The sequence below is a fragment of the Paroedura picta genome, chromosome 8, assembly GCF_049243985.1.
Source record: "Paroedura picta isolate Pp20150507F chromosome 8, Ppicta_v3.0, whole genome shotgun sequence".
Lineage (NCBI taxonomy): Eukaryota > Metazoa > Chordata > Lepidosauria > Squamata > Gekkonidae > Paroedura > Paroedura picta.
Window position 1 is genome coordinate 57,115,484 of NC_135376.1, and position 25,220 is coordinate 57,140,703.

Here is a 25,220-nt window from a genome sequence, read left to right on the forward strand (position 1 = left end):
AGTGATCTGTCTCTTGAGAAGGCGTCTTCACTTCTGAGGCTGTTTCTCAGAGAATGACTATCCTGATTTCCTTGCTCTTTTTAAGCCAGCATTGGTGAGTGATCCAGGTTCAAGTCACACAGACAATTGCTAGGTGTTCTTGGACCAGTCCCACTCAGAATTGTAATTGCTGTAGAAGGGGAGTTCCTAAACCTCGTTAGAGGCTATGTAACTGTAGCCTATGTGAAGATAATCTATTTTCTGGTAATTTCTATTTCCACTAATTTATCCATAATGGATTATGTGTCTTCATATTTAGCACAGTGTGTTTTAACTCAAATTAGGTTCTGTGCCAAATGTTCGTAATGTAAACTTCACCATTAGAGAATTTAGACTCATTCAGAGAAGTTACTTGCAGTTTAGTTGCCATAATCAGCTTCTGGGAAGAGAGGAACCCCTTGTAGTAATTCTTTCCTGTTTTGTTTCTTTGCATTTAAAGCCAATCCAGTTACGGTAAATGATGCACATTTGCCTGAACAAAAACCCAGGCTGCATTATCACCAAAAACAATGTTTCATTTGTAAAGTAGTAGTTTTATAGTAAAATTTAATATCAAACACTTTTCATAGTTACTAGTTCTCAGTTACAAAACAAGCCCAAAATTTTATATAGTCTGTTTTAACATTGAACACCTAAAGTGTGTTCAAGCTGAAAGAGAACAGCCATAATTTTCAGGTACAAATTATCTACAAAATCCAATATAAACAAAAGCTCCATATAGATTAGGCAACGCTTAAAGTCATATATAAGTACAGTAGCTAGTGTAGCTTTATAGAGTTCATTTCCACTGACAGACTTCTGCTACTGCAATCTGGCTTTACGCAGTGCCTCCAGTTGCTTTGCTCTTAACCACCGCTCTCTTGACAAGGTTGTCTGTCCAGCACTGAGTGAAAGGAACCTGTAAGCAACAAGACTGGTTAAGAGAGACTTAACACAAGAGCAAAGTTAAATCTGTACTATGACACTCATATCTACTTCGTTTAACGGACAAACTTGAGTTTCTTGTAGTTGGAGCCTACATTCAGAACTAATACATCCATTTATTTTCCAAATGCCCCAAATTCTAGCTTTCGCAACTTCTTGGCTTGTGGGCAATTGGAAAGAATTAACCTGGAGCAGCACATTCCACAATAGTCATGTTGAAGAAAAGTTCCTGTTCTACATCACAAATCCTGCTGGAGGGTTGCTTCAGGGAACAAAGAGTATCCAAAGGGACAGCTTTTCTCAAGCATGCTTGGTCTAACCCATTAGAACTGTACAGATCAATACTATAACGAAATGGAATGGAAGGCAGGCACTGTAGCTGTGAAAGCATAATGGCTATACATTTCTCTAAATCATGTTGGGGCAGCATAAAGTGGCAAGCATCACTGATATTTCTCATTTTTTCTATTCTTTAAATATATATTCCCTACTAAGTATGGTTTGTTTTGTGCTGTTACCACAAATTTAAAAAGCAAATATGGACTTTATGGAGCTGCAGAGGGCATTTAATAGAAGTACAGCCATTTTTTAAAAGTTTTTAAAAAGTAAAATAACACACTGTGAGCTATTTGAAAGCATATGAGCTCTGGGATAGGTGAAGCATCAGAAATTAAAAGTGAAGAGGTTTCTCACCTTGCTATGAGTAGAGTTCTATGGAGGTCATCAGCTGTGATACTCTCAGGATCATTTTTACGCATTTCCACAAAGTCATCTTCTACTGCCTGTAAGAGGTTGTTTTGATTAAATGCAAATAAGTATACTATGTAAGTATAAGCTTTAGATACAGGTTAGAACCATGGAGCAAATAACATCTAAAGCAGTATTATTAGTGAGGCCTGATAATGAAGGATTGCCAAATCAATCCCCCAAATAGTCCTCCTGTATTGTATTTTTAGATGATTCCCTTTGGGGGGGGGGGAATGAACATAGTGCTAACAAAACTGAAAGAACATGGTTTCTACCCATAAAATGGCAAAAAGAGACCCCGGGGCCCTCTGAAAAGCAAAACAGCTTCCCTAACAGTTAGGAAAGGCCCAACAGAATGCTTTACTCCCTTCAGCCAAAAGAACAAAGTTTCAGCCAGACGTAGTCTTTCAACCAATTAGATTTATAAGGCAATATGGCAAATGCTTGTTAACAGTTGCCCCCGACAAATCAGAGGTGAAAGAGCTGCATGACTTCCTGCATGCTATAAGTAACCAGTGCTAGGCAGAAAAAAAGTCACCACTGCATCCAGCACTTCCTCAGGGTAGATGCCTTGCTCAAACCACTGGCATTGCACAACTTCCCTTCTGGGGACCTGGACAAGCTACTCAAATACCAACAGAAGAAAGCCTTCAAACCTCTCCAATATATCCCATTTAGAATATTTTCATTCAAAATAGTCTTCCTTATGTTCATAAGCTCAGCTAAAGAAGTGCAAGAATGCAGCAGCTGGGAAGGAACTATGTATCTTTCACACACATGGTGGGCCTCAGTACTAGCTCCACTTTCAATCAAATGACAGACACACTGATCCATAGAAACCAAGAGAGGATACTGTCTACCTTTTCCCTAATGTCACCCCCCCATGGAAACAAGCTGAACAAATTAGATGTGCACAAGACACTAAAGGATTCTCCTGGCCAGACTGCAGTCCTTAGTATTTCAGATGCCCTATTTAAACCCTTTCTTCCTTCCTCCATAGGAAAAAGGTACCAAATAGCACAATTGAGAGACTGATAAAAGTACGTTCATTGTCAAGGAGATGTAACATCTCTCACTTGCTAGGGGAGCTGCCACCTCATCTGCATTTCTCCACCAACACCTCAGGAATAAATCCGTAGGGCCTGGGTGTCTGTGTCCTCTGTGAGGTACAGCCTTTGCCTCAATTGAAATTATTTTTTGGCAGAGGCTCCAAGACATCTTCTTTTCCTAGATTCCCATCAGCAAGGACCCTTGTAAGATGGTAATCAGATTTGAAACATCTTTTACATCTTCCACTGATGGAGAGTGAGACACAGGATGAGGCATAAAGCTTCCTTTGCACCAATGGAGTGGCAATCACATCCACATTTGGAGTGTTCTAAGTCCAATGCACAATGGGAAAGCTTGGGATACAAACTGCCATATATTCCAAACCTGTCCTATCACTCATCTTTGGGGAAAATGTAATTATCTAAGCAGAGCAATTTCATCCTCAGAATCTTGTGTGTGTACCTTGGTAACTTCATCAGATATACTGTAATCCAGCAGTCTCAGCAAACTGAGGTAAATGCGGAACTTGTTCAGAATGGATGGCAGCACTGCTGTAAGCAGACTGTTCATGTGTTCTTCCATGTTGGGGGGAATGAGCTGTGGCTGTAAGTGAACTTGACAGTCCGACTGAAGAAAAAAATTGAATAACGTCAGCTTCACAGGTCACCATGTTCAGTCTGGTATATGAAAGGTACACGACCTCTTTAATTTTAAGGACACACAGAAACATTGGAAAAGCAATACATTTTGTATCAGACTTGGGAAAAAATGTAATTCTCCCAGGGTATGGTTTGAAGCTACTCTTGTTATACTTTTTCAGAATCTCAAATGTCTGTACAAAATTTTGTGTGTGTGTTATACAGTAAACACTTTCTGTAGCTTAGTGCTCTCATTCTCAGCTTGCAGCTGCAGGAACAAAGGACAGCTGTGGATAAAAAACAATGAATTTCTTCTAATCTGTGATATCTATTTTATTTATTATATTTATATACAGCCCTCCCCTACTCTGTTTTGGTCCTACAGCTCCGGACATTAATGCTTTAACGTTAAGCAATTTTAAAGAATTAAAATCTGTAATGGGTAGTGTGGAAAAGCAATGAAAAATAATGCTAATAGCTCAGTGAAGCACAAAGCCAGTTGACCTGTCTCTGGAATAGTACATTTCTTCCTTCACTAAGAAGCTAACACACACACAGTTGAGGCTTGTTTCAAACAAACACTGCCATACCGGTAGAAGCGATCTGCCCTCTGAAGTGATAAGGACATTAATGTTGCATGGGAATTCCATCTGGTGGTAACTGAAGTCATAATCCACCTTCTGCCAAGTTATCAAATGGCCGAGGGCTGTCACATTGTGCACACCTGTAAACACAACAGAACAAATCCTCTGTCTGGATGCAAAGTAAACAGATTTTAAACAAAACAGTATTTTAAACATCTGGCAGGAGCATTTGCTCTGCAGGATGCATAGGCATTTTGGCAGGAAGACAAATGTGCTGCTTCATCAGAAATACTCCTGCTAATCTAGAATGTCAAGGCTAATCTAGGATTTGCCTCAATAGGACTGCAAATTGGAAAGAGACATTTCAAATAAAGTCACATAACTTGTGTACTCTCTTCTGGAGCATCAGGTACAATTATGTAACAAATACTATGTTCTAGTATGCTTCCAAGTGACTCACCCCCTCCAAAATGTCTACCACAAAACTTTAATATTGGTTATGAATTCTTGGTGTTCTGATTTGTTTCTGGAACCGTGAAGTAGCAATGTGTTAGTTTTAAATTGGAAATGTGTTGTTTTTCAAGTTGAAAAATTATTATTTCATTGTGTTAGGAAAAGTGCCAACATTGAGTCAAAGGCTACAGTTCCAGTTTCTCTGGGCTGAAATTCCTTTCCAAGCAATCTCAATGTTCCTCTTCATTCATTCATGGGTATAGAAAGTGCTGTCAAGTCACAGACAATTTATGATGTGTTTTCAAGGCAAGAGATGTATCAAGATTTGCCATTGCCTGCCTCTGTCTAGCAACCCTAGACGTCCTTGGTTGTTTCCCACAGGGCTAACCCTGTTCCCATTTACATGTTCTGACAAGACTGGGCTACCCAGTGCTGTACATGTCAGGGCTCATTTATTCTTTTCCCCCTTCTATTCAGCTGAAAAGTGACTGTCAAAATGTGATAGTGTTCATTTGCTATTGCTGTAGTCATCTCCAGCTGGAAAAGACAGCTACATGCAGGTATCAAAGACAGCAAGGGAGAGTACCAGTTAATTTTAATCTCAGGGCATCTTTTCTCTGGTCTGAAAAAATGCATTTTTAGCCCAGGAAAGAAACAACAAAACAAAAGCACATATGCAGGGTCTGAATACTGATATAGTATTTGGATCTGGGATTTTTCAGAAATCCTGAATTTTACGGAATTTCAAATCAAGCTCCACCCCAATAATATTTTTTAAAAGGCAGTATCAGCTGGTTTGTGGGAGCTCAGAGCCAATCCTGGGCAGCCTCTCATTACAGCTCAGAATAAACTGAACTCCAAAGGGAGGCAGCCCCAGCCTGGGCAACGCTGAGATGGCAGTTCCCACTGCCCAAACCAATCCTGAGTAGAGCCTAATTTAAAACCCTCCATTTTGCTTCCCTCAATTTAGTGTGTGTGTAGCAAAATGGAGGGACCCATCAAGCTGTGCGGTTTAAATGGACAGCAGCCATTTAAAACTTCTATTTAGTTCCCTCCTTCCAAACAGAGGGAATCAAAAGGGACATGCAGCCATTCCAACAATACATCAGGGTAAGTACACCTGCACACTGTGAGGCTGGAATGCCTCCCAGCCATTTAAAACCCCGTTATGCTTTCCTCCATTGGGAGGTGGAGAGCAAAATGGGATCAGTACAACTGAATATCCCCAAATAAAAGCCTGAAAAAAGACTTTTATTAGGGTTAACTAAACTGGTAGCCAAGACAGATACTCTGTCTATTCAGCCTTAAAAAAACTTGGGTGAACCAATCCACATACTTACTCTGTCTGGTAGCAGTAGTCAGTTTTTAAATCTCTCTGTAAGGTCTCTAAAAGGCAGTTTCTAATCACACCAGACCAGAGATCCCTGCAATCTTCAGAGCTAATTCCTTATTTGATTGGATAGAGCAATGAAGGAACCACAGATCATCCCCTTTCCTTAGCCTGAATGGGAGTTTTCATCTACTTCCCAAACTTCCCTGCTATCTTTCCTCCAGTTCTCCTGTCTGTGTTAAACTGCTCTCAGCTAAGGCTGAAATCAGACTCAACTCAGTCAATGCAGAAATCTGGCTGACACTCTCCTCAGCATGCAGCTCTTAAGTCTTTCTCTGCTCAGCTGATCCTAACCAATCAGATTGCTTGGAGTATCCTGTCAGTTAAGTCTCTGGCTTTGTGAAAAATTAACTCTTCAAACTCCTTATTGGTTTACAGAGCACTTCTAAGCTTTTAAAAGTGCAGTCTGATATACCAGTCTTTAAGCTCAACTACTGCCTTGGCCAACCATCATTATACTTCCTAATGCAGTGATTCAGTTTCTAACTAACATTTTAAATACAAAATCATGCACTGGCACAATGTTGGGATAACACTCAAGCACCAACCTCTTGTGTCAAGCTGTCCTTGTTCAAGCAGAGTCTCATCTATGACAAGAGAAGTATTGCTTGCCAGTTGTAGTACTCCACTGACCAAGCGATTTGCTGTGTAATCCTTATGAGGCTTAAGCTGTAAGCAGTTCATGTTCTCTATGGTCATTTGCAGGCGGTACGACTGCCAAGAGAAATGAAAGCAAGTGGTTCTGAGACGTCAGCCCTAGAAGTGTCCACTCTTTATGTGAGACTCAAAGCAGCTTACAATCTCCTTCCTTTTTTCCTCTTCTCACAACAGACACCTGGTGAGGCTAAGAGAATTCTGATACTAAAGTTTGGTCAGAACAGCTCAGTTCTGCTATGAACCCAATCAAACCCAGGCTACCAGATTAAAAAAAAGAAACAGAGCTGCAACATGGATACAAACCTAAAGTCCAAAAGAGAACAAGAGCAACCAGAAACACAGTTCTAACAGCAATGCAAGTGTTAACACCCTCAAACATTTAGAGATTTATATTTTATTAGTAAACATTTAAAAATATCTTAATGATCCTGTAATTCCAGATTAACAGGGTGTTTTGGTTCTATTGTTTTTAAATGACTAACACTACTATCGTATGGATAATTAGTCTACAGCCACTAAATTCAATGGCTTTTTATTTGAGCAACTGTTGTCCACTACCCACCAAAATACATATCACATTCTTGTATCATATGTAACAATACTAAAGAGGACAAGCTCTGTTCTAAGAGCAGCAATCCTCATTCAGCCGCCTTTTGGTCTTTCTGCAAAGAGGTTCTGCCTACCACCACGAACTAGGATTATTGCAATTATAGTGGGCCACACATCAAGTTATAGGAGGGCTAACATCTCCTATCAGCTACTTCCATGAGCATCTGGGGCCTCATGTTATTCATCTAAATTCACTAAACATCCAGCAGCAGCTGGCTAGGTTCTAATAAACACTGGTTCACACATTCAAACACCAGAGAGGCATATTTTATCACAAGCCAATATATTCCTTAAAATATTCTTTCTTCAGAGCCAATCTATAAGCATAAACAAAAGATTACATCAATTAAGTCACAGCTACAAACTTGTACAAATGGCTGTCATTTCAAAATGCTCCTATAGTCAGTCAAACTACTGAACAATCAAGATATACTACAAAGAATATAAATGACATTCTTACGGCGGGAACAAGTTGCTGGATAATACGGTAAACGTGCTCAGTGAAGACACTATTTCTTGGACAGCCGCTTAAGTTTATCGTGAACTTTCCCAGAGGAAGGACATCTCTTCTTGCATAACTAGACAATATACAACAGACAAGTGGAGAAGCTGAGAGTGACTATGAAGACACGGTTCATGATTTCTTTCTCTCCTGTATCTTTGGCAGCCATTTAGATATCTCACATCAGGAAAAGTTTAAAAATTGTTTCTCCATTCACAACTGCGTGAAACAGACTTCAAAATTTATACATTTATATTCCCAAAGGGGGCACAGCTTTCTATGCACACATATTTGGGGGATGGGGAGAGCTTCGGGTCATAAGGATGGACAGTGATCTTTACCATTGATGGTATTCATGCAAGTACACAAGAAATTTTTGGCATGGCTACCTCTTATGTCTGTGGGGGTGTGGCAAAAGGCTCCCAATGGCTTATCATAACTGTCATTCAAATTGAGGAAGAGCTTGGTAAAACAAAACAGTTTCTCCTATGCACTTTCCAGAATTCTCAAATGTTTAAATAATAATACAATAATAAAAAATATTTCTAACTTGCCCTTCTGAATCATCCAGAGAGGGTAAAAACAGTAATAGCAATAGTCCTTGAACTTAGTAAAAGATTTTGTTGTGGGCTTAACCACCTCTCCAGAGCACCAGTTAAAAAGCATGCCAGTAAAGTCAAAACCAGAACTCAGCAGGAGTTACTGGCACTAATAGTTATCTGGATGTAGCATAGTACCTTTTGTAAGTACTCTGAGCAATTATGCTTCCCCTTCATTCAAAGGGGAAGCTTCAGTTCTCTCCAATAAAAAAGCCCCCAAACTCAAAAACAAGAGAACATGAGTACAAGTAACACAAAAGCCAAGTTAGCCTGGTACTGCGGGTAGGCTTATAGTCATAATTTAGAAAGTGTCCACAGAAACGCCATAATTTTGAGGACATGTACACTCATCAAACGAGCCTCTTGTGGCACAGAGTGGTAAGGCAGCAGAAATGCTGTCTGAAGCTGTCTGCCCATGAGGTTGGGAGTTTGATCCCAGCAGCCGGCTCGTTGACTCAGCCTTCCATCCTTCCGAGGTCGGTAAAATGAGTACCCAGCTTGCTGGGGGGTAAACGGTAATGACTGGGGAAGGCACCCCGTATTGAGTCTGCTATGAAAACGCTAGAGGGCGTCACCCCAAGGGTCAGACATGACTCGGTGCTTGCACAGGGGATACCTTCACCTTTAACTCTCATCAAGGGTTCACTGTGCATATACACTACATAAGTTCTGTAGAGTAACTGCTCTAATAACCACTTGAACCTGCCAGGCAGCCAAACAAACCAACAGAAAGTTCTGTTTTTACATTTCTGACTGGTTCTACAACCCTAATATTGTGTACTGAATGTCCTTTCCTGTTGATTATATTGATTCACTCTGGATAACACACCTTGAGTCCAAGTGAGAAAGGTGGACTAATAAATAACGTAAATAAAATAAACTGTAAAAGCTCTTACCACATATGCATAGCTGTTATTTTGTCACTATCAACTTTGGTTTAAAGGCAAGGGTTATCAACAGGTGTCTTGTTACTTACACTGTGGAGATGAGATGCAATATCAGATATTCAGCAGCCAGGCTGTCTCCCAAGAAGGCATGAGTAAGGAATCCAAGAAGTTCTGCTCTGACTGGGGACAGTTCTGACATAAAACTAGAAACAACTAACAAGACGGCAACAGGCGCCAGTGTCATAAATACTGTAGCAATCATATCAAGTACAGGCTTCATTTACACAGCTAAATTCCATTTGAAGCCAGCTCCATGATCAGTTCAAGGAACAGTTTGCCTTTTCTCAGTAAGAACGCTAGGCTGGATCTTCAAACACTTGTGTAGGGCCTGCAAGATGCAGCTGTTCTACCAGGCCTTTGGTTGAAGTCAGGAAATAACATTGGGAAGATGTTGGTCTCCCTGCCTATGAATCCATTCAACCAACCAAAACCTCTATGCACTGACTGGCCCCTTCAGTAAGTTTTTAAATTGTAAAGATTAGATTTAGATTATTTTAAAACCTAAATCTAATTATAATTTGATTAAAGTTTAATTTATAGTATATATGTTATATATAATTTATTGTATTTAAATATTTGATGTTTTCCCTCTAAATCAACCAAGGAATCAACCAAAAATAAGATATGTTAATTATATCTCAAAGAATTGCCAACAGAACCCAGATCTTTGCCAGCCTTCCCTTTACAAAGCAACTTTGTTCCTTTAAGCTGCACTCTGTATGTTTTGTCAACAGTTTCTATGTTCTTATTTAATTCATTCAATTTAAGTCATAAGCAATTCCACCAAAAATGCAGTAAACAATGAACCCATGCAATCCCAACTTCTACGTATTCACACAATGCCATATGCTATCAAAGATATTATTCACTCAATGCCACAAATAAAACTGCACAGGGTATGTTCAGTTATTATCACCTGAAACAGATTTGTGTAGATCCAATTTATAAGAGCTGCACTGCAAACAGATTTCTTCGCATTGTAGCTCTCAATCACTAAGTAACATCAAATAATTAACAAAAACAAATATCCATTCACCTAAAGCCCAATATTGCACACCTGAAAGGGTCAAACTAATGCTCTGTAATCCTACTGGAATCACACTTTATTCCTTTCTTGTATTTGGTTTCTTTATCACATTTCAAATTTAGCAATTTAGGGGAAAAATCTGTAATTTACTCTCTGTATATATCTATATTTGGAAGGCAATATATCACAGTGCCAAATGTTTTACATTAACAGTATAAAAAACTTTTAATATACAAAAATCTACATAGTAAAAAAAATTACGTTAGTGTTTTACAGACACAAAGCTCTGGACTACCCCCAGAATTTTAGGAGGATTTGGACCAGGCATGGAGCCTCACAGTGTAATACCATCCTAGGCTACTCAGAGTGAGCAGATTATCCCCACTTGTTCCACAGCCTCTATGCACGGAAATGCCTTTGAAGAAGCTGTACCAAGAAAACTGGAGAAAGTGGTCCTTTTCTCCTGCTAGCACAGCCTAGGTTATTCCTTCTTCTGTTTTCTACCCGGTAATATATGGCAAAAGGCAATGGAGGTTGGACCACACAAGGATGCTTAAGTGCAAGCTGACCTCCAAACGTCTTTATGCTTTCAATTTATGAAGATTGCTTCTTGGTTTCTAGTGAGTGGGTGCCCTCTGCAGGACAGGATTAAGGGACAAACTGGCATATATGCACAAAGAGCAGTAACAACATTTTGTGTTTTGTGATTGTGAATTCTGGTAGATGTGGCATTCTGCCAATCAAACCACCTAGAATCCTGAATGAGTCACCACTACACTTAGGTGGGACTGCACTTGACAAACTTTTATAACAATAAAAACAACAACAACTTAATTTTTATATCTTGTCCTTCCTGCTTAATTCAGTGTGGCCTCAAAGCAGTTCAAAGGCAGAAAGAACAACTGGAGACCCTCAAATACCACAAATACTTTAAATTCAGATTATTTTCCAACAGACTAACCCACAAGTGTGGGGGGAGAGCTGGTGCTAACAGCAAGTTTCTCCCTAGTAAATACTCCCTCTCGATATATCAGTTAGATCCGCATAGGGAGAAGGAATGACTTAATAAATTCTAGTTTTTAGGAAGTTGCTGAGGTTTATCAGTTATATACTTACAGCTTTTGCTTTCCTCTTCATTAAGGCAGGCAGGCAATAAGGGATTTATGTGCTGAAGTTTCTGTGCTAAAATAACATGAATTCTGGGAACTAAAGAGGCTGGAGGACTATGAACTCTTTGTTCCTCTACTGTGTCCATAGAGTCCATAGAATCCACTGGAGATGATGAATTCTCTCTGAAAAGTAAAAGGATTAGCTTAATATTGTGTGCAATAGTACAGCTGCTTTCAGTGAATATAATTACGTATAGAATTCCAGAATAGTCAAGATTGCACTCTTCAACCATACCATGTAAAATCCTAAAATTTAACCATGTACACACATGCTTCTGTGGGATAATGTTATAAACCCTATACAGGCTCTAAGAGGAATAAAAACATGTTCCTAATAGATTCTTGGACTTTTACCAGTTGTGGGTCAGGATAGAACATGAATGCTGAAGGAAAAAAACAACCTATTTGAAATCTCCCTACCCCTTGCATACTCACAGGTCAGCAAAAAGTTATTTCTGGCATCCTACTGTGAAACAACTGGCATGATTTAGATGGCTTATTTATTTATTGAAAATATTTTTGAATCCATGTCAGGAAACTGAAATACAAAACAAACTGAACAAAACCCATAAAATTAGAAGCCCTGTTTGATATGGCAAAGGTGCACCACTACATCATAATTTTGCTTATTCTATTGCAGATCTGAAACACATTGATCCAGATGCTGCCACATTATATAAAATACAAGTAAAGTAATTTCAAAGTATTTTATGAGCACCCTGTGATATATGAAATAATGATTGCAAGTCTGTATCCTATACCATCAAAACATTACCTGTCTTCATTGTTCAGCATGTTCAGCACTGGATCAACTGATAAAATCCCATACACTTCAAGAACATCATTCACCTTGAAGTTATCCCAGTTTCCGTACATCTGCATGAAGAGGTTTTTTGTTTAAGCAACTGAAAGATGATAGTAACATAATGGAGAACAAGGACAATGTGTTTGCCTTGCAAAGTCATTCAGCACACAGAGCAGAAATACAACTATAGGGACAAAAAGGAAGAAACCAACATCGGTCTACCGCATTACATGCTTTATTGTAGTTGCTACCTTCAATCGTGTAACTCTTTCAGTATTCTTCCATAAACTAGCTGCATGAGGCCCAGAAATACAAGACATTCTCCTTTCACTAACTCACCCATTATATCACTTTGATTTCATCCTCGCCATTTAAGATTCCCTGCATTTCAACATGTGACTAAGCAATGGGAAAGAGACATCATTACTATAACCCTAATGCAAGTGAACGGTCAAGGGAAAGAGGAAACAGTCTGTTACATTTCTTATTGGGGAACTGCACATGTCTCACAAGCCATTTAAGTTTCTGCTTTATAGACAGATACACAGATATCATACCCCTCTCTTCTATGCTGCTATAATCACCTGTGGTAGTTATCTGAGAGGGGTATGTGTGGAAATTCTCCAACCCTAGAGAGGCTAAATGGCTCCCATTCTCCTTTTCCTGGTGTAGTGATTTTAAAATCCACAAGCAGTCTTTAATTATCAGGTGTAAATTAATAAGAGCACCTAATACTCTCCCTCCCTCTTTTCTCCTGATGTGGGCTTAGAGAAAAATAATCAAAAGATATGGGACAGAAACATTGCTTGTAATTCACTGAAGTCAGAGTCCACGAGAGAGCACACAAACTTTATCAGGGCCTCTGGAAAAGTCCTCAAACACAGTGGTCCCCAACCTTTTTATCACCGGGGACCAGTCAACGCTTGAGAATTTTACTGAGGCCTAGAAAGAGGGTAGTCTTTTGCTGAGGGACGCCACCACCGCGTGAGTCCCTGCTCCACTTGCTTTCCTGCTGTCCGCTGGGGGGCGCTGCCAGCAGCAGCTGCGCACTGCCACACCGAGGGGGAACCCCAACCATGGTGGCTGCCAGAGAGCACCAAAGGTGAGCCGGCGGCAGAGTGGCAGGACAGCCCCTGAGGCAGCAGCCAGGAAGGAGGACGAGGAGGAGTCGCGGACCGGTACCAAGTGATCCGCGGACCGGCACCGGTCTCTGGACCGGGGGTTGGGGACCACTGCTCAAACATTCCAGGACAACCCCTAATAGATGCTCATGGATTTAGGAATAAGCAGTATAGGGGTGGAGAGGGGAAGAGCAGAACAAAGGGTGTATCTGATGCATGACACAGAAGAAATAAGTTTGTGGCAAAACAAAAGCTTTAAAATGTATACATCAAAATACACTATTCCCTAGCATGACATGGCCATTGCAGTTCCATGCATCACTCAGACAGCACATTCAGAAATCCATGCCAGGATTTCACAGTCTTGTGATTTGGTAAAATGGTAAAATGCCCACGCCTGGCCTGGAACTGGGATGCTGCTGGTGATGGGCAGTTGGCATTCCCTGCTTAAAAGGCAAAGAGCCAATTCCTGAGCTATAAGAATTAGCACATGGATGAGTGTACAGAGTTAAAAAGGAAAGAAGGATGCTATATGTTAACTGAATGAAAGTGTGAAGGCGATGATGGAAACTAACAAAAAAACATTAGTATGATGGCATCATCCTATGACATAATATAGATTTCATTCTCTAAGACCTCAATATGAGGTAGTGATTGCCTAAAATAAAGCTGGATATACAACCTAGTAAAATAAGGTGGAGTTTAATCACAATAGCATACAATGCATCAATAATTGCCTTGGAATGCCAAATTTATCTAGGCTACATAACACTATGGACATACTATTGTTTCCAGTAACATGGACTTCAAAACAATGCTTTTAAAAAGAACATAAAGATGCAAAAGACGAGGTTTGAACTAGCCAAGATCAAATATCCCCTGCAACTGTCCTAACTGCAAATTTCAATTTCCACCCACAAATCACAAATAGATGATCAATAGGCTCCTTACTTTCACAAGGCATGCAGGACCCTTTTCTCCTGGGAGTGGAAAGTTTAAATCCAGTGGAGGTGAACAGTTTAAGGATATCATCTGACATGTTGCTGAAGCTTCAGTTTCTAATCGCTTTGGCTCTCCACTCCCATGGATATCAGCTATGCTGCCTGCAACAGGAAACAGCCAGTTTCAAATCATTTCAAAATGAAAACCTTCCTGCTTTTAGTTTAGAAAATGTTTAGTTACATTTTTTAAATGTTGCATTAACTGGAGCTTCACTCTTCATATACCTTTCAGGGGGTCAGAAAAATATTTACCTTCAGTATGCTTGGATTGAACATTAATATATATACAAACTTATTGAAGGTAAATATTTTTCTGACCCGCTGAAAGGTATATATATATAAATGACCTGCGATTCTGGAACATAGATTTGGTTGGCAGATTAATCCATAGGAGGCATTTATCTTGCTACAATAGGGACTGAAGGATGAAATATTTACATGCCTACAAATCCCTGTAGCTTTGCCTTAGCATCTATCTACTAGCATCCAATGTACCAGCTCTATGCTAATGTTACAGCTTAGATATTAGAAGAGTTGGCCTTTATACCCCACATTTTACTGCCTGAAGGAGTCCCAAAGTGGCTTACAAGCACTTTCCCTTCCTCTCCCCACAACAGACACCCTGTGAGGTAAGTGGGGCTGAGAGAGCTTTGAGACTGCTCCGTGAGAACAGCTTCCAATAGGGCTGTGGTAAGCCCAAGGTCACCCAAACCCAAGGTCACCCAGATGGCTGCATGTGGAGGAGTGGGGAATCAAACCCAGCTCACCAGATTAGAAGCTGCTGCTCTTAAGCACTACACCAAGCTGGCCTAGTTCCGAAGGTCTATCTATCCCTATCACTCTGGGCACTTTGCCCATGTTCTTTGCTTTGGGGTTGTTTCTTTGAAGGGTGACCATACTCATTTTCTATTACTCATACTCTTTTAAGCCAGTGTTGTGTGACCCAGGTTCAAATCTTTCATCATTAGAAGAGTTGTTTTTAATACCCTGAATTTCACTCCTAAAGAAGTCTCAAAGTGGCTACAATTGCCTTCTTTCCTCTCTCCACAACAGACACTGTGAGGGAGGTGAGGCTGAGAGAGCTCTGATAGGACTGCTAGGTCAGAACAGCACTATCAGGATCGCATTGAGCTCAAGGTCACCCAGCTGCAGGAGCAGAGAATCAAACTTGGCTTACCAGATTAGAAGCTGCTGCTCTTAACCACGACACAATACTGGCTATTGGAATGTAAGATGGATCTCTGTGAATACTGAACTCCACCTGATTTCAATGCCTCAAACCTTTCTTGCTCTCAGAGAACAAAGTGTATGTAAATATTCTACATTTTCAAAATTTTGACTTTGGTCGGGGAAATAAAGTTGTCCAATTGTCCCTGTGGTTGTTTTTTAGTTTCATCCAATATATTCACAATACCCCTGAACTTCAATGGCATTTCCAGCTATGCTCCTTAAGTGACACTGTAGCCCTGCACTGGCTCTAATCTTATTATTTCAACAACCAGGACTTATAACCTGAAATATTTCTTTATAAATCCAACAGGGCACATCTTTATCCATTCGGAAGTACTGTGAAGTACCAATTCTGAATTTTGAAAAAAGTCATAAGAGACTCAGCTGATACCCAGATGCTGTTCTCTCTGTTTAGATGGATGCAATTCTATATCTTCATCCTCCTCATAACTTCTCTTGTGACGACTTGGTGTGTAGGATGTCGAAGGGCAAACTCGTGCCTGACTCACACTGGCGTAGGCGTGAAATTTTAAGTTAAAGACAACACTTATGGATCTGACAATTAATTAGCTCAGAGAAATTTGGCATTATGAGTGTATTCAATTTCATACAATTAAAGTAGATAAAGAAGTGCTATCCTTTCATTACACATACCTTCAGAGATACAAAGGAGGACCAAATATCCCTAAACAAATGCATCCCACCTTTTAATCATAAAAGTTTCCTTATCATTCACAAGGGAAATCAGTTTCCATTTCAATGGTTTCAGAGATATGGTCCAAGGAAAATCCCAGGACAAATTGAAAATATGGAAGGGCAGGAGCAGATCATAAGTATGGTATCATCAATATTCATATCTAAAGAAATTACACTTCCCTAAGAACTGTCATGATACATGATAAACAGCCTTTTTCTTGCCTATTCCCCTGGGAATATTCCAACATTCTAAGCTATTCCTCCCTGAAGCAAGGCAACATTATTCATTTGCAACAGACATGACAGAGGTTTTCTGTTCTATTAAATGTGCTTTTTAATTCTGAGACTTTAGGTATCATCATTTTCTTAAACTTTAATTCTAGGATTCATCTCTCAAGGCTGATAAGAAATTATTCAACACACTTCCACAAGCATGCTTCGCTGAGTATTTCTGGCGTTTTTGCTATGCAGAATTGCTTTGCTTTCTCCCTGTAGAACTTTAGTTTACACTGTAGTCTAAGTTTCACAGAATTAACCACTGGTACTTCTTGGATCAATTCCGGGAGCAAGTCCTTACTTTCAGATGACGTCCAACCAATGATCATTTTAAAAACCATATAAAATTACTTTTATGAACACACTTAAAAATTTTGCCTTTCATTTTTCCCACATTGAATTACCTTAAAGGTAAAGGTATCCCCTGTGCAAGCACTGGGTCATGTCTGACCCTTGGGGTGACACCCTCTGGCGTTTTCATTGCAGACTCAATACGGGGTGGTTTGCCAGTGCCTTCCCCAGTCATTACCGTTTACCCCCCAGCAAGCTGGGTACTCATTTTACCGACCTCGGAAGGATGGAAGGCTGAGTCAACCTTGAGCTGGCTGCTGGGATTGAACTCCCAGCCTCATTGGCAGAGCTTCAAACTGCATGTCTGCTGCCTTACCACTCTGTGCCACATTGTATCTATTTTCATTTCCTATTTTGAATCATTAATTTCCAATATAAACCATACTGTATATTTTTGGATTTGTGCATTATCAAAACACATAATGGAAAAAGTCAAAGGATATTTCTTTCACCCATGCTGATTCTCCAGGCACTGGAACACAATAAAATGTTTGTCTCTCTGCAGTGACTACTTTTGTAGGGTTAAAGTCTATTTCTTGGTGAGGCTAGAACAGCATAAAAGATACACACTGTTAAAATACTGTAAGCATATAAAACGCAGACTAAATAGGATATTTTTCTAATGATAAACATTGTCCATGCTGCTGTAGAGAAGAAACAATGTACATGAAGTGCTTTAGGAATTTTGTAATAATGCTTTATAACTGAAGTAATTTTGACATTTTTAATGTCAGACATTTCTTTGAAAATAATTCCCATTCCTCTGATCTGAAATCACTCTCAACTCACAGGTGTTAATAGGCCAGGCTCTATTTCAAACTGCAAAGATTTTTGGTTCAGTACATAAGTAGCTGGCCCAACAGCCTTATAGTAGTCCAGATGAGTTTGAACTCGGCAGGTCTCAGAAGCCAAGCAGGGTCAGTACTTGGATAAAAGACCACCAAGGAAACAGGCTGCTATGAAGACGAAGACAGTGGCAAACCACCTCTGCTTATCTCTTGCCTTGAAAATCCCATGATGTGGAACTTCATGTGGCCACCATGAATCAGTTGTGACTTGTTGGTATACCTTAACTTAGAAAAGGTTATATATACCTGTTATCTTTTACAAGATTAATACAAACAGTCGTCATAATATTGATGATACTTGTAACCATTTAAATAAAATGAAGAAAGATACATAACTGGTTCCCCTATTATGAAGCAATAGCAAATTTCACACAAGCTTTGGTAAAATTTAAGAAACTAAGTTTAAATTAAATTTCAATACAAAGATATATAATTAGGCCACAAACAGCTTTGAAGGTTTGTAGAGTTCAAATGACAACCCTGATAGGAAACACAGGAACTTCATGGTATCTTCAAGACTAATATATATGCCGTGACATCAGTTTTCTCAGGGAAAAAAATCCCTGCTATTTTTTTTACTTAAAGATCACTGCAGAGAATAAACAATGCTTGGCTTAGTTAAATTTACAGCCATGGATTACAGTAAATAATATCAGCACTTACCCCACATTCTGCTATATCTCTGTATTTTCCAAAATGCATAACCTATTAAAAATATGCAACATCACATCAGTTCACACCTGTTTTTGCACGAACCAATATAGCTTTCCTGGATAAAACAGTCTTTCCAATTTTGCTGCCACCAAAGCTTGTACCAGTGGAATGCTATATGATATGACTCAAAATATAAAACCACAATAAACATGACTAAGGTTATAATTATGCTGAGAAAAATTTAATTTGGAAAATAAATGCAGTCTATGTTCTTGTTCTCAGAGTAGCGATGAGTCTAAGCCTTTGAAAGGCAAAAACAGTAGTTAATGTTGACAGTGTCCTGTGCACTTCACCACATAGTCACTATTTATGGCCATGTCCACAGTTGAGCATTCAGAAAGTTTCACAAAGTTATTATCATAATATCATATTAAAAGTTCACTGAAAAAGAAAAGCTGGTGTTTATACCCTGCTTTTTCTCTATCCTAAGGAGTCAAAGCCCCTTCCTCACTCTGCAACTTGCATCTAGTGAAGCAAATGGGGCTGAAAGTATTCTGAAACAACCATGATTGAAGCAAACAGGCTTCATGTGGAGGACTGGGGAATCAAACAGGGGTTCTCCAGATTAGAGCCCACCACTCTTAACCAGTACACTACACTTAAGTAAATATACCAGTCTTTCTCAACTTTTTTACCATTGAGAAACTCCTGAAGCATTCTTCAACCTTCAAGAAACCCGAGAAGTGGAGTGACTGTGCAGAATATGTTGGGAAGCACAGCTGTGTACAAGTCCACCGGGGGGGCCTGGCCATTTTAGGAGAATGGGCAACAGGTCGACATGACCATAGATGGTTGTATCACCCAATAAATGTTTAATCATTTTTCAAAATACATTAAAATATTTAACTCCCACCCATTTGAGAAACCCAGGGCCATCAAGAAACTGCCGGGTTTCAAGAAATGCTGGTTGAGAAAGTCTGAAGTATACAATCCTTATCCATTGTTCCTTTTAATATTTGTGAAACAGCCTTGGGGGTGGAGAGTGCCCTGGCTGTCCAAGATGGAATAGGGCCAATCAGGGTGCGGCCAGCAATGCCCTGACCTCTCTGCAGCATGGAGAGAATTAATTATGGCATCATGGTTGGAGAAGAGGGACGGGGGAGATGATATAGCTCAAGCTATTCACTCAACAGCTCATCAATGGTGACTTTCCCCTGTGACAAGTAGAGAGGCAACTACCCTAAATTCAGTTACCTCTGGGTCATGCAGCTGAGACAGCATAAGGTTTTAAGTTTAGCCCAACTGCCCCACCAGCTCATCCATCAACCCTTGTGATTCAAGTGCTGGGCTCCAAGTTCTCTTCTAGGGTAACAATTCCTTTTAGCTTTAAAATTTGTAGGCCTCTGTTGCAATAGAATTGTGGATCTGGTCTGTATTTTTCTCCTTATTCCAAGTAAGGCATCACTACTGCTTTTCTCTCATTATCAGCTACAGGGCTCCTTAGATCTGGGGTTGGATCCTGCCTCTTTTTCCTTTTGTATCTTTCCTCAGATGGAAAAAGGGAAGAGGAGACCTTTTGGCTTAGGATACTCCTACACATGGCTCAAGCCCATTGCACCTGTGTCCATGTCTTTGATATCTGAGAGAAAGCTGAGAGTAGAGCTAATAGATTAGCTGCTTGTGCTCTGTACGTGCCAGAAAAAAAAAAAAACAGATTTTGTTTCATTTCCTAGAGGAATAGGCAGCAGAACAACTTCCTTTGCTTCTGCAAAAGCCACACAGAAAACAAGACATGCCCCTTCTCTTTCACTGTCCATTGACACACAGAGATGACAGAAGGGACTGGTGGTGACTTTAGGAAATTCCTGGTTAGAAATTCCCTGCAAAGTGTGGATAAGGACAAAAAACACACAGAGAAAGGCAGCAGTAAAGAGCACAAGAAAAATATCAGCGATTTCAGTACTTACACGTGATTTAGTATGTGCGTCAACAGTTTCATAGCTATTCATATAAAATTCAGGATCAAACATATCTTGAATCATGCAGCGAAATTTTACTAAACTATTAGGCTTCAAATAATGCAAAGGGACATCATTCAATGAAGGTACCTATAAAAAATAAATTCAATCATCATCAGTCTTATTCCAGACAAATGACAGTTCTATGCTTTTTATCCTAACCATAAACCTAATAAAATCACAATTTAAAACAGGTTTCATTCACAAGGGTCAGTCCATACCAAATGGACATCATTCAAGATGTCAAATTACTTATCAATATGTTTGTATGTTTTTTAAAAATCAGAACACAATTTTTAGGTCCACAATCTATTTACTAATAAGTACGCATTTGCTCTCTTGTATTCTATCTATTGCAATATTTATCTCCTAATCAATGCTTCTAAATCAACAGGATTACTTATATTGAATTATAATCATATTTTTACCTTATGTTCTTTGGGTTGAGGGTTTCCCCCCCAAAGAACTCTGATGATCACACATATCATTCCAACAAACCTTTTATAAGATTAATACAACTGACATCTAGGACAATGAAATATATAAACAAAGATGTGAAATAGCTTTCAATAATATACTTATTCTCCTCCCATGTGCTTTTCTAGCTTTCCCTTTGTTTATGTCTATTCCTTGTTGTATGCTCTTTTTCTGAACATACATTTCTCCATAGGCAAATATACTCTTTAACTATCCTGTGGAAGAAAGACTATCAGAACAATTTTAATTGAGTTATCACAACATAGAAAATAAATGCACCATCATTAATCCACAGCTCAATATTGCATCTCCCAACATTAGAACTGCATCACGCTTACTGTATGTATGCCACGTGACAGTTAAAAAAAGTTTAAATTAGAAAAGTAAACAAAAGAAACTGTCTCATATTGTCACGACAGACCTAGTAATGTATCTGGATATCAAGTTGGAGAAAACACCAAGCTCTCCTTGCCCTCTCGAACGTCCTGGAGCTGGTCGCTAGCTGGACTTTGCAGTTCCCCCGATTATGAATCTTGAGTGACTTCAATGTCCATGGAGAAGAAAACGGACCCTTAGTAGAGTTTGGACTTGGTGTCAATCATGGCAATACTAGGACTCACCCAAATAGTTGCTGGCCCCACACATCAAGCAGGCCACATCTGACCTTTAGAATGAGGATAAATGTGGGCCTAGTCCAATCAACTAGTTTGCTATGGTCAGACTACTATGCCCTGAAGGCTCGGACTGACATACCACCCCCTCCCGGTATAGGCAGAGAGTTGATTTATGCTTGCCCAAGGAGACTTATGGATCCAAATGGTTTTCAGAATACTTTGTCAGATCGGAAATTCCATGTCAACTCAGTTGATGATCTGGTGGAAGATTGTTTAAAACAATGAGATGGTTGACATCCCAAAGTTTGAAATTTGATAGTAGCTCTGAGGCTTTTTTGATCTACTTCATACAGAAAATCGTGGCGCTCTGCAGGACTTTCCCACCATGTTTGGTGCTGAATGTGAAGTACAGGCCCCTCAACCGACTCAGAGTCCTACTTTGGACCATTTCAGTCCACTCTCCTTGGCTGAAGTAGACCAGACCCTGGCAGGTGTTTGGCTACCCACATATCCTCTTGACCCATGTCCCTCATGGCTGGTAAAAGCTGGTGGTGAGGAGATCTGGAATCCTGTCCCGGAGATTATCAATCTGTCCCTGACTTCAGGAACATTCCCAAAGAGACTGAAAGAGGCTATGGTGAGGCCTTCATGGAAAAAAACAAGAGCTGAAAACAATCTATAATACCAGTGGTCTCCCACCGTCTCTAGATTGGAGACCGAATCAATTTTAAGGTCCTGGTACAAACCTCTAAAGCACTAAATGGTCTGGGACTGGCATATCTATGGGACCATATTTTCCCTTATATTCCCAGTAGCATTAAGATATACGGATAAACACCTTCTCAGGATTCCCAGCCCCAAAGAGGTGAAACTGGTCCTGGCTCCAGCCTAGTGGAATATGCTCCCAAAGGAGATCAGGGACTTTAATCAGTTCCACAGGGCCTGTGAGATGGAGCTATTCCACCAGACAAATAACATCCACCAAAAGATGGACGCCTCACCACTGGAGAGGGGAGAGATGGAAAGATCAGTTCCTGACAACAAACCCTTGCTGTCTGGAAATTTAATTGGAGGCATTAGTTTAATGTTTTTAACTTTTTATGATGTTTTACAGTGCTGTTATCCACCCTGAGCAATATGGAAGGGTGGACTAAAACTAAATTATGATGATGATGAAAAAAAACCCACACTTACCCAGTTAGTTGCATTATTTTCTTTTAGCTTCTCTCTGAAATATTCAGTTACTTTCCCCTCCCATTCAGGATCTGGATTATTTTGAACTGTAAGCCACCCAAACAAAACAGTATTATATCAGTACATTCTATACTTTGATATAATCATTTTGCCTATCACGTTTTTATTCCACCTTTCCTCGAGGATACCCAGAGCAGTGCACATGCATCTCTCTTCCACATTTTATCCTCAGAACTATGAATTATAGTTCACAGGGCATGCAAAATGGAGCTCTTCCACCAGGTCTATAGTTGAGGCCAGGGCGAAGAGAAGATCTGCCCCACCTCCAAAGGAGGAGTAAGGCAATCCACCATGTTCTATCTATGGTGGCCAGCTGTTTTCCCCTGGTCCTCAGGACGGGTAGGTGGGTTGGTTTGCCATCGTGTTCTTGTCAGATTGTATTTTACTAACTACTGTGTTCAGAGGTTTTTTTAGGGGATTGTATTTATTTATTTTATCCTGGAACTCCCCCACGAGCTGGCTTTGCATCCAAACAAACAAACAAACAAACAAACAATGTGCCAAGAAAAATAGGACAGAGCATGCAAGCCTAATACATAATATTCACTCTGTGAGCACCAATCTGTTGGTGGTCCCTGGCCCCAGAGACATATGTCTGGCCTATACCAGGGCCTTTTTGGTCCTGGCCGTGACCTGGTGGAATGAGTTTCCCGGAGAGCTGAGGGCCCTGATGGAGCTGTTAAATGAAAACATTCTTACACAGTAGCATTATTTCCCACCTCTGGAATTGCATGCACAACAAGCACTCTCTATTTTTGGCTCACAGGCCTGACATTTTACCTGTCTCAACATTGCCTATCAATACTTTTTTGGTTTTTAAACATTAATCCCATTCTGCTTGATATTACATTCAGCCAAACATTCCTTTTGCATTTTGCAACAGTAGACTTTACAGTGAGAGAACAAGCATTAGGAAAGAGATCCAATACCTTCACTAAAGAACTTTTAACATCTTAAATTCAGAGTGTGTACCCAGCATTAAGATTCTGAGATTGCCTTCTTACTGAAATCCTAAATGGATTACCTAGTGTCTCTCTATGTTTCCAGACTTACTAGTCAGTATATACTCCTATAGTTATATATACCGTGACAAAGAATAAAGAGGAAAAGGTACAAATATGAATTGACTTTTCCTTATGGTTTCTATTTCAAGACATGCTTTTTTAAGCCTACAACTGATTTATCCTAGCTGTAATGGTTACTTTGATTTTGCCACCGTTGGAAGAAAGTTTCACTATATACAGGGAAGAAAATGTCCCAGTTATAGGTACATAAGAGGTTTACCCCAGCACCTGATAAACAAACATAAGCCAGGAGTCATGAACTGTCTGTCCTGCCTATCTAAACAGTCATCTTAACATTATGCTCTCGCCTAATGCTGACCTCCTAGCAATGAACGGGTATATTACCTCTGACTGGAAGGCCTATCTTTTTTTACTGCCAAGAGGATGGGAGCAAAGAAAAGGCAGCCCGCACAGGCTTAGGGCGAGTCTCTTCTCTCCACCACTCAGCTTTTGGGGTTGGGAGCCCTTAAATTTTTAAAAAAGGGTCCCACAGAAATTCTGAATTTGGCCCCGTTCCACCCTTCTCCTTCGTTTCCCAGACCAGACCGGGCACCTTCCCTCTGTTTGGACGAGGCCTTAAGTGCACATGAGCGCCTGGCAGTAGTTCTCCTTCACTTTCCGCCTCCGCCTGAAACCCTCTCAACGCACACACACATGTATACATACGCGCTCGCCGTCGTCCTCGCTTCCTCAATGGCCCCAGCTCCACTCTTAGCTGCCTTCCCTCGCAGCCCTTTAACTTAGCGGGTTCCCTCCGGCCTGCCCCTCCCGCCTTCCCTCCCTCCCTCCCTCAGCAACGCCAGCATGGCCTCGCTGCCTGGCCGCTCACCGAAGATGCCCTGCACGATCCTGAGAGGGCAGTTCAGCCAGTCGGCCACGCAAGGCATCCTTCGGTGCTCCTAAGGCTCGGGTCAGGGCACTCACGGTGTGGGAAAGCCCGGCTTCCCAAGCGCCGCGCCGCTAGGCAATGGCGCAGGCCGCGGAGGAGGCTGCGGGGAAGGTGGCGGCGGTGCGGCCAGGCCGAGGCGAGTTCTGTCCTCCCTTCACCTCACTTCTCTCCTCCTCAGCGCGGGCTCGGGCTGGCGGGAAAGGAAGGAGGAGGGCGGGGACTCCCGCGGCGCCATCTTGGAAGAGGGCAGGCTTGCGGGCGGAACAGGAAAGGCCGGCGCTGAGGGGCAGGAGGGAGACGTGGACGCGCCGCAGTGATGGCTGCTCCCAAGGCCTCCGCGGCCAGCGGTGTCTCATCAGGCGCCGGTGGCACCAACTTGCTCTTCTCGTCCTCGGCGACGGAGTTTAATTTCACGGTCCCCTTCATCCCAGTAAGCCAGGCCCCTGCGCCGCCGCCTCCCGCTGCCGCCGCGGGGCCTGGTCTCCTGCCCGCAGGTAAGAGAGAAATAGCTTTTTATGGGGGGTTCGTAGGGCTGCAGTCTCTCGTGTCTAAAGGACTTGTAACAGGAGAGAACATTTGTCTGCTAA

The 25,220-nt window shown here is 40.8% G+C and overlaps 2 protein-coding genes across 6 annotated transcripts in view; one reads left to right on the forward strand and one right to left on the reverse strand.

Moving 5' to 3' along the window:
• Positions 1 to 551: 551 nt before the first annotated feature.
• On the reverse strand, positions 552 to 24,818 carry MCMBP (minichromosome maintenance complex binding protein). 2 transcript variants are annotated; one of them, XM_077349933.1, is made up of 16 exons: positions 24,574 to 24,818; positions 22,621 to 22,706; positions 20,285 to 20,425; positions 18,327 to 18,368; positions 17,259 to 17,360; positions 15,884 to 16,013; positions 14,213 to 14,364; positions 12,111 to 12,211; positions 11,283 to 11,458; positions 9,169 to 9,292; positions 7,552 to 7,669; positions 6,374 to 6,539; positions 3,989 to 4,122; positions 3,223 to 3,387; positions 1,657 to 1,745; positions 552 to 937 (listed from the first exon to the last, which is right to left on the reverse strand). In XM_077349933.1, the coding sequence occupies exons 1-16, from the start codon at positions 24,629 to 24,631 to the stop codon at positions 841 to 843; spliced, it is 1,881 nt and encodes a 626-aa protein (XP_077206048.1). In that variant the 5' UTR covers positions 24,632 to 24,818; the 3' UTR covers positions 552 to 840. The 2 variants fall into 2 exon arrangements, with proteins under 2 accessions (XP_077206048.1, XP_077206047.1); XM_077349932.1 differs by having other exon boundaries at positions 15,878 to 16,013.
• Positions 24,819 to 25,220, forward strand: part of SEC23IP (SEC23 interacting protein) — a 37,643-nt gene continuing 37,241 nt past the window's right edge. For all 4 annotated transcript variants that reach the window (XM_077349928.1, XM_077349929.1, XM_077349930.1 and 1 more), the window contains exon 1: positions 24,819 to 25,127. In XM_077349928.1, the coding sequence (XP_077206043.1) occupies positions 24,950 to 25,127 (178 nt within the window). In that variant the 5' untranslated portion in view covers positions 24,819 to 24,949. The remainder of the gene's footprint in view (positions 25,128 to 25,220) is intronic.